This window comes from Cebus imitator, unplaced genomic scaffold (genome assembly GCF_001604975.1).
Source record: "Cebus imitator isolate Cc_AM_T3 unplaced genomic scaffold, Cebus_imitator-1.0 Scaffold279, whole genome shotgun sequence".
Classification (NCBI taxonomy): Eukaryota; Metazoa; Chordata; class Mammalia; order Primates; family Cebidae; genus Cebus; species Cebus imitator.
The window spans coordinates 3,851,941-3,862,100 of NW_016107594.1; the positions used below are offsets into that span (position 1 = coordinate 3,851,941).

The 10,160-nt window shown below is 55.5% G+C and overlaps 1 protein-coding gene across 9 annotated transcripts in view; it reads right to left on the bottom strand.

Moving 5' to 3' along the window:
* The window catches only part of ARHGEF10 (Rho guanine nucleotide exchange factor 10), a 120,496-nt gene that overhangs the window by 99,554 nt on the left and 10,782 nt on the right, over positions 1-10,160 (bottom strand). For all 9 annotated transcript variants that reach the window (XM_017501129.2, XM_017501132.2, XM_037728724.1 and 6 more), the window contains exon 2: positions 3,632-3,714. In XM_017501129.2, the coding sequence (XP_017356618.1) occupies positions 3,632-3,668 (37 nt within the window). In that variant the 5' untranslated portion in view covers positions 3,669-3,714. The remainder of the gene's footprint in view (positions 1-3,631; positions 3,715-10,160) is intronic.

Here is a 10,160-nt window from a genome sequence, read left to right on the forward strand (position 1 = left end):
AACAGTGCCATCCCCCAGAAACAGTGCTGCACCCAGAAACAGTGCTGCACACAGAAACAGTGCCATCCCCCAGAAACAGTGCTGCACCCAGAAACGATGTCAGTGTGGGTCCTGGCTTCTGTCTGAGCTCATTATGGAAGATACCAGGCATGCGGTAACTGATTTTTTGGGAAGCAACATTAACATGGCAATTGTACTGATTTCTTTCTCCCCAACATAATTTGCATTGGAATTTTGCTGCTAATTAGAGAAAGGCTCTGGTTGGCAGTGTGACTTGTTTTGCATTCTGAAAAATCCCAGATCGTCTTCTGAATGGATTTGCTAAGTGCTTACCTGCCAGGTCTAAGTATTTTATAGATGCTAACTTGTCAAATCCTCACCAAATGTATGAGAGGGGTTCTGTTTTTTCCAGGAATGATGGAAATTGAAGGCTGTTTCTGTCATCAGCTCACACACCTCAGAGTCAACATTTGAACCCTAGTCGCTGGGCAGCAGAGCCTGAAATCCTTCCTAGTGCACAAACTGCCTCTCAGACTGAGATGGCACCACTTTACTCCAGTATGGGCAACACAGCAAGACTCCATCTCAAAAAAAAAAAAAAAAAGTTAAAAATCTATATTCAGTGACTACAAGTATGCAGAAAAGAAATATGGGGAGAAAACAGAAACATGATGATCTAAAGTACCAGTGCCAACTGCATCAGAGCGCAGGCAAGACGTGAGGTCGCAGGTAATTTCCGGCCATATCTGGATCTTCAAGGGCATTTTTAAGCAGAGAGTTTACTTAATAATGGGGGAAATTATAATTAAAGTATCACTGAATGCTCAGAAAAGACAGCAGGCCATTATCCTATGTCTATTTGCCATAAAAGTTAAAGGCTAGAAACTCACATTAGTACTATTCTCACAGTGTTTGAGCCAGAGCATGTCATTAAATCGTGGCTTTCTGTATCAAAGTCCAAGGTCATGTGGGCCTGTCAGCAAAGGCAGGGAGCCTCACTTCCAAGCTGACAGAGGGCTGGGCAGCTCCTCCGCACCTGCCAGGCTCCCGGGTCCTGCCAGGGTCTCCCGAGGACACTCCCCACCCGGGTAAACGGTTAACAGTGGTAAACGGTGGCAATCTCCACGTACCTACAGCCTGGAGTTAGTGACCAGCCCTGAGACTGGATCCAGAGGGCCTTGGCCCAAGGATGGCCTGGTCAATCCAGCTGCACCCAGAGGGTGTGGGCCTGCACACTCTCCCCCAGGTTGAAATCTGGGCAGAGGGAGGGGCCGTGAAGACATCCGCAGCCCCAGGAGAGGTGTGACCTGCTGCAGGGAGCAGCATCAGCTGCTGGGAACCCTGGGCTCCCCCAGTACTGCCTCCATCAGATGCTGTGCCTCTAATTAGCACAACTACCAAGGTGGAGTTCTCTGGGGCCAGGAACCTTCCACAAGCCAGTTCTGGTGGTGAAGACCGTGGGCGGATGGGCATTTCATCCAAACCAGGAGGCAGCACTGCTGGGCAGAGCTCCTCAGGATGTCAGGCACCAGCCAGCACTGATGATGCTGTCAGCAAGTGCCAGGGATACCCTTAACAAGAAAACGGTGTTTCCACCTTCTTTGAAACAGTGGGCAAATCAGGGTGAAAGGCAGCATCCATCTGCCATGGATTGCGAATGGGCCCTACGCCCTCCATTCCCAGACACGTACCTGCGGAGAGGGCTCCCTGCCTTGCTTTTATTCTTCACTTTCCCAGCAACTGTACCTGCCTCCCGGGCACGTCAAGGCACCATAGTCACGTTTTCCCGTCTTACATGCGTGTGCGAAGGAGGGGAGGCAACAGAAAAGCACACGGGTCTGGTGCCCCCACCCCTTAAAAAAGAAAAGTATCCAAGACAACCTCTCATTTCCATGACATGCCAAAAAGAAAGCAAGGGGGCAGGAGGGGGCCTCTGGAGGGCTGGCCACCCGAAGGGTCCCGCAGAGAGCGAGGCCGCAGGAAGATGCCCACTGCCCCTGCTTTGTTGGGGCATCCCCTCATTTGATAAGAATGAAAGCAGTAAAAGATTTTGCTCTCTGCCTCATTTTCTACCTTTTCTTTTTTTTAAGACAGGATCTCACTCCTATCACCCAGGCTGGAGTTCAATGGCATGATCTCGGCTCACTGCAGCCTCAACTTCCCCTGCTCAATTGATCCTCCTACCTCAGCCTCACGAGAAGCTGGACTACAGGCATGCACCATCATGCCCAACTAATTATTACTATCATATTATTGTTTTTGCAGAGATGGGGTCTAACTATGTTGCCCAGGCTGGTCTCAAACTCCTGGGCTCAAGCGATTCACCCAGCTCAATCTCCCAAAGTGCTGGCATTACAAGTGTGAGCTACCATGCCTAGCCTCATTTTCAATTTAAAAAAGCTGGTCCAGCAGAGCCTGAACGCCAGCAATCCACATGTGAGTGAACCTATGGCAAGAATACGCACCATGGCTACAAAGAGGCGAGGGGACTGGCCGACGTCACCCCCCAAAGAGGAGCAGTGGGCCATGGCCCCAGGTTCCCAGTACCAGGTCTTGTACCCGCTGGTCTCACGGCTTCGGAGAACTCCAAGAGATAGACTCCCAGGCCTGGCTCCCCACCACAGACCTCCAGCAACAGAGCAGGGATCCCTTCTGGCCTATGCAGCATCACTGGCTGTTTCTGGGTTACCCACTGCTCACCCCTGGATTCTCCCATCTCTGTCATCTATAAGGTGCTGGTGACTGCTTTGCTTATGAACAGCCTGACCCCCAGGCTGCCTCTTTTCTGATCCCACTACAACCTCTGAGGGCCCAGAATGTCCAGGTAGTGGGCAGAGCACAGACGGTCAAACACCGGTATCTCCCCAGACCCACACCTGCGGTGTCCAGGGGCCTGACGCCCACGGCTTCATCACCCTCCCGTATCTGCAAAGGACACCAGGCCCGTGGGCACCGTGTGGTCCAGCAGGCCTGGTAGGACACAGGCCAGGTCTCCGCGCCCTGCAGACGACCTGCTGTGGAAACGTGAGTCAGGGTCCACCTTCCCTGCTGGCTGGAGCGTGAGCCAGCTGCCGTGGCATGGTCTTTTTGTACAATTTAAAGGTGAGGTGACAATGAAGAGAAATCTTTAATCACAGCGCCTCCCTTATGGAGCATATGGATAAAGAGGCTGTGCTTGTCCTGAGCAGCCGCTCAGAGGAGGGAAGCAGAAAAGGAGACTGCCTGAGCCATTTTCCTGGGAACCTGGGAGCACCAGCCACAGGCGAGCTGTGCTTTAGGCCTGAACGCGGCCTCTCACTCTGGAAAGGCTCCGGCCTCTAACAACCCTTCCACTCCACTTCCCACTGCATCCAGCTAAGGTGAATCTTAAGGGAATGTCAGATGCTGATGACAAGTCCCCTCGAGCAAAACAGCAGCACCTGTGAGGAACCCAAGAGGTTCACCCCGACGCCCCCGTGGGAAGGCAGGGGTAGGGGCACCCAGGCTCACATGGGAGCCTTCTCTTTCTCCTGAGCTCTCACTCCACCCCATCCCCCAGTGACCAGCAATTCAGCGGTTCCAAAAGCACCCCGTCCCTGATGACAGCAGCAGCGAACCCTGAAGCACAGGGCCTCCTGCCGGGTGCAGTTACCTGCAGGGGCGGGAGGCAGGGGCTCTCGCTGGTCCATGCTGCAGCTCGGACGCCCTTCTCAGCTCTGTTAAGGGAAGACGCTCCTGCAAGAAGGAGAGACACTGCTTGTCACAGTTCAGGTAGATAAACATGCACTCAACAGGTGCAGGGCTGTTGACAGAGAACCCCATAAAAAGGAAGAGCTCAACGCCATTACTAGCTGTAATTAGAAGACTTGCCACCTACCCGTCATGAATACTTGTAGATCTCCCTTGAAACAGCACTCAAGAGCAAAAGAGAAGAGACTGCGCAGCGTTGGAGTGACTTCACCTTGAACGACAGCCAGAAGTTTATTTTGCAACTTGATTCGCTGGTCAGACCCTCCCAACCTGACACTGGCTTCAATTCCTTGCTGAACTTTCTGCCATGTGCTAAGCGGAGAAGTCAATACATAAACCAAATGTGTTTCCCCCAGACTCAGCTGGGATCAGGCGCAGCGGTGACCGCCCTCCCGACTCCTTTTGGTAAAAATGCGGCTAACCCTCTGGGCGAGGCTGAGTCACAGCCTGCCTGCCGCTGTGATTCTTGTCTTCACTTCGTGTTTCCCTCCCTGCTTTGAGGACATGAGCTTGAGTGTAAGCTGGATGCCAGCTGAGTCCCAGGAGGGCCAGTTCCTGGTGACTCCTGTTAAGACCACAAAACATGGGCCTGGCTCCTGCCAGAGCAATGCCAGGGAAATGCGCTGTGTTCGAGGAACTCTCCGGCTGCCTCGGCTAGGGCACCAGGCACCAGGGCCTCGCCACGTCAGGAAAAGCATATGGGGCCACAGCAGCCGTGGCCCATGAGTGCCACCCACAGGCCAGCTCCTCTGAGGCCAGGCGGGCCGCCACCCACGGTGATTACTGACCTCACGTGCTCTTCAATGAGGGGAACACTGGGGGATGGCAGGGTGCCAAGAGCTCTGGGCTCTGCTGGCAACACACCCAGGATGCCACCAGGCCAGCAAATTCTCTTCTGGCTCTGGCACTCTCAGAAGCAAACGGACACTGCTTTCCAATGAGGCTGGCAGTGGGACCCTGCCCCCCAAACCCCGATGTGGCACCTCCTGTGTCCCAAGCCCTGAACCTGCTCTCCCTCCATCCCCAGGACTTGCTCAGGTGCCTGCCATGTGCCACCACCCCCGGCCCCATCCTCAGCACCTAGCCTCATGGTTCTGCACCTCACAGCCTCAGTTCCTAGGTCTCATGTTATTTCACCAACAACGTGCGCAAATAGCTCAACGTGCCCTGGGCTCCGCTCAAGCAGTGGCTGCGACTGTCTCCTCTGTTAACACAACTGCTGAGCAAAGAGCAGAACTTCTGTCTGAGGAACGGGAGCCCTTTCACATCACCAGCCCCGGGACACGTGCAGGTGAGCCGCAGCCATACCCTGCCCCCTGCCCCCTGCTCCCTGCTCCCTGCTCCCTGCTCCCTGCTCCCTGCTCCCGGGGAATGCGTGCTCATTCAGCACGGCGTGCTGTGGCCCTGGGAGACGTGCAGGTGAGCCGCAGCCACACCCTGCTCCCTAGTCCTGGAAAGCTGCATGTTCACTCATCACAGCCTGCTGTGGCCCCAGGAGGCGTACGGGTGAGCCACAGCCACATCCTGCTCCTTAGTGCCAGGGAGCCACGTGTCCACTCAACACAGCCTGCTGTGGCCCCAGGAGATGTGCAGGTGAGCTGAGGCCACACCCTGCTCCCTGGTCCCGGGGAGCCATGTGTCCACTCATCACAGCCTCCAGTGGCTGGGAATGAACCTGGTGATGCCATACCAGACACTGCAACACATCCTGTAGCTTAACAATGCACAGCAATCACTAACCAATGCTATTTCCATAAACCAATGGGAATTCCCAACAAACAGCTTTCTGTCAGCCTCCCTGACCCGCTTTGCACTTTAAAAAATCTCCCTGGAGGTGCTGGAGGCGCTGCTCATCAGTGTCCATTCAGGGCAGCCTGAATCCAGGCTCCCGGGCTGCAGGCCTCAAGCACGGCCAAAATAACCCTCTGCATAAATTATTTTACCCCAGCTTTTCCCTGTTAGGTCCACCTCACCAGTACAACTCCAAGATGTGGGTCATTATTTTCAAATGGAGAAACCACTGGTTGGGAGACTTGAGACACTCCCTCAAGGCTACAGCAGCGGGCTGGGGCCTGAGGCGAGCACTGAGACTCCAGCCTGGGCCCCGATGGCCCATTCCTGCCCTTCCACCCGCCGGCCAGGAGACGGGGAAAGCAAGGTCCTTGCTCCACCTGGAATATGTGGGAGTCACAGGATCCACACAGGGTGCCCTCGCAGGTGAGCTCTCTGTGCAGCAAGACAGGGTCCAAGTGCCGGCCAGTACACCCATGAGTGAGAGGTGCCCACCATGCCCAGCCTCTCTAACCTGGCAGCGATTCTGTCGGATGACAAAGGAAACTATCCTTGGAGGGAAAACTGTCATTTCCAAGGTAGGTGAGACAGATGCGCTTGGACCACAACAGTGAAAGTGGGGAATGATGCTCATGGAAGGAATCCTCAGAGACAAGTGCAATAAACACGCCAGATAGCCACCACGCAACAGAGTCCCCATTTGGGACAGCCAGACAACTTCCACACCAAACAGCCCCCCGCCAGAGAGTCCCCACATGGGACAGCCAGAGAGCTTCCACGCCAAACAGTCCCCACGCCAGAGAGCCCCCACGTTGGACAGCCGGACAGCTTCCACACCAAACAGTCCCCACGCCAGAGGGCCCCCATGTCGGGCAGCCAGACAGCTTCCACGCCAAACAGTCCCCACGCCAGAGAGCCCCCACGTCGGGCAGCCAGACAGCTTCCATGCCAAACAGTCCCCACGCTGGATGGCCCCTACATGAGACAGTCCCCACACCAGACAGCTCCCATGCCGGACGGCCCCCATGCTGGACAGTCCCCCATGCCAGACAGTCCCCCACCAGACAGCTTCCACACTGGACAGCATCCATGCCAGACAGCATCCATGCCAGACAGCATCCACGTTGGACAGCATCCACGCCAGATGGCCCCCACTCTGGAGAGCCCCCACATCAGATGGTATCAATGCTTCCGACAATTGGATCCCATGGGCAGAGAGGACCACACTGGCTCTGAGACCCTGACAAAACCTAAAATGACTGTTCAGCCTCAGCCAACACCAACTATGCTGAAGAGTGCATGGGCTCTCTAAAGGAATGAACACGTGGGGTCTGAGCGAGACTGCCGCCGGCATGCACACAGCAGCAGGACTAGATGCCATGACTGCTGCCCCGAGCAGAGGGAGAGATGCTTCTCCCCAGGCCGGGCGGACACCGGGTGGCTGTGGCAAGCAGGGGACGCCGTGCTCGTCAGCCTGGCCTGGATGACTTGGCCTCAGAGACGATGGAAGAAGAGTACATTTCATGCCTACAGCATCTCCCAGCAAAGGAAACTAACAATGCTCCAACACAGCTGTGAATTCTCAAGAGTTTAGGTTGATGTCATCTTTCCCTGGCACACTGGCACTAGGGCCAACGCCATCTCATGCATCAGGATCGCTGGAGTCGGACTCCAGGCCCAAAAGAGAAAGGGAAGGCAGCAGGCACCCCCTGGCACCCCTCACATCCCTGGTATCCCCGGCACCCCTGGCATCCCCCCCAGCACAACCCCCCGCCCCTGGCACCCCCAGCATCCCCGGTGGGTCCTAGCCCAATGTCTGATCCTTCCACAGTGCACGAGGACCTCAGGGAACAGGACAGATGAAGATGCATCCGCCATACGAAGAAGAGACAATGAATCAATGCCCTGAACTCTGCGGAGGAGATGAAGAAACACCTTTGCACTCTGCAGTCCTGAGGGGAGATGGAGGAGGACGCTGTCCCTGGAGCACCTGTGAGAGTGAAACACAGGTTCCCTCGTCCCTGAGTCCTCACCACCTTTACTCACTGCAAGGCGTGTGGTATTCCTCGACCGCTTAATAAACTAAGCTCACAGATTTACCTGCCCAACATTAGCGACGCAACCGGCCGAGGAGCCAGGCATCCTCGGGGTTCAGAGAAAACCAGCACCCTCCCCTTGTGACCCAGGCTCTGTTTGCAAAGGTGGTAAGGGAGTGGCAGGGCCAGAAGCACACCCTTCCTGCCTGCAGAGTCTGCCACATGGTTTTTTGCATCTTCAGAGAATTGTTTCCTTACGCCCTGCTGATTATTCTCACTTTCTTTAACCACACTGTGTAAATCTCATTCATGCTATTTGTTTCTCTACCAAAATGCATAAAAATAGAGTCAAGTTGATTTCTCCTTTTTCTACTGATAATCTTAGGACCAATGCCTGGGTGTTACTCCTTTTTATGCCTGGTCCTTTTTAAGGGTGACAGCTCACCCTTCACCCAGCACCTACCACGGCGTCCGCCTGCATCAGCTCCACGAGTCCGCAGGGCAGTCCTGGGCAGAAAGCGCGCCCCCGCCCCGCCTGAGGCTCAGCACAGCCCACAGCAGCCCCTGGCTCTGCAGCTGGGAAGTGACCATCAGATTCTGGCCCAGGCCTTGCCCTACCACCTACAGGCAGACTGTAAACTCCAAAACTTTTCCTTCCAAATTAGTGTCCCTTTAAAACTGCATTCCTAAGAAGGAAAATGTCTAGGGGTCTGTGTTAGTCCATTTTCATGCTGCTGATAAAGACATACCTGAGCCTGGGAAGGAAAACAGGTTTAATTGGACTTACAGTCCCACACGGCTGGGGAGGCCTCAGAATCATGGCAGGAGGCGAAAAGCACTTCTTACACGGCGGTGGGAAGAAAAAAGGAGGAAGATGCAAACGCAGAAACAAACCCCTGATGAACCCATCAGATCCCGTGAGACTTACTTCATGAGAAGAGCGGGGAAAAGATGGTATTCCTTCCCCATGATGCAATTACCTCCCCCTGGGTCCCCCTACAACTCATGGGAATTCTGGGAGATACAATTCAAGTTGAGATTTAGGTAGGGACACAGCCAAACCTTATCAGGGCTGACACAGAAACCGTGACTTTGTTTCTGGACTCAGAGTCGCCTGCACTCCCTAACAGTCCAAAGCAGCATGTGCCCCGCCCCTCCACAGCCTAGAAGCTCCAGGCAAAACACCCCAGTTCCCCGGAGCCTGGCGGTCTAGAGCCTGTCTCCTCTGGGCAGTCTTCCAGCAGCATCACCCATGGGATTGCCAGCAATTCCCCATGGGTGACTCATCTGGACTCCTCAGGCACGGTTTTTGGTGGTGGGGCTGGGCTGGGGCACACTCTCCCTGCCCCAGTGCAGGTAGACGGACCCTGGGGGCAGAGCAGAAGACTCCACTCTGCAAACACTCGATCCTTACCAGCATGCCACGTGAGCTCATACGTGCCTGGGCTGCAGGCTTTGTTTTCATGACTGCTGTCATTTTCCAGTTTAAGCATCTTAATGAAACATTTCATTGTGCATTTGGATTGTGGTTTTCAACAAAAAGATGATGCGTTCAGTCAGAGAAGGAGCCCAGAGACACAGAGGCCTGACGGACGGTTTCATGCCGTGTACATCAGATGGCAGCCCCACCTCACACAGATGTTTACAGACAGCACAGCCACTGTGCTCCCCGACACTGTGGAGCATGATCGTGGGGACACACCACGTCTGTGCTGCAATTGTACCGCTTGTGCCTTTCACCATGTACCCAGTCCTGCAAAAATAGCTCAGGGAAGTCCATCCAGGAGGAACGCAGGGTGGGAAGGACGCTGACCAATGACCCACGGATGTTCCACGGGCACCTTTCCACAGTCAGTGCCTCAGGACGGCAGGAGCGCACCAGCTCATACTGACTCCTGAGCAAGAGGAAGTCACCACCACCCAGGGCCTCTACCTGGGAAGCAGCTGCACGGCTACAGGGCTGGAGGCTGTGCTGGGAGCCTGTCTGCACCTGCCCCAACCCAGCACTTCCCAGCCACATGGGCCCTCCACTTGCCTGTGCACCCACGGCCTCAGCCACACAGGGACCACACCAACTCGCAGGGCTGCTGCACAGTTTCCAAGATGCGCCCCAAGGAGGGGCAGGCTCTGAGCCCAGAAGTGCCCTGCTCTTCACTTACTGCTCAGCCCTGTCCAGCACTCAGGCCTCGAGCATCCTGGGCCCCATGGCCAGTTTCCTGTCGTCCACTCCTCTGGCCTTCGTGGCCCTGCAAAGCTGAGGGTGGCAGGCTGAGCCACCCACATCCTGCATTGACACCACAGACTGCACAAGGGTGGGATATGTCAGTGCTTTGCCAGAGGGGTCCGGGGGCCATCAGTGCCCAGCACTCCCTGACTAAGCTGAGCTCAGAGCATCAAAGTGGGTTCACTTGGTAAATGAGATGGAGGGCCATTTCCTCCATCCTCCCACCTGAGGGTGAAGTGGCCCCGAGGACAGAGCCCGGGAGCCTGGAGCCAGGGGCTGGGTGCTGAGTGGCTGGTGTCCGAGGACAGAGCCCAGAAGTGTGGGGCCAGGGCTGGGTGAGTGACTGGTGTCCGAGGACAGAGCCCAGAAGTGTGGGGCCA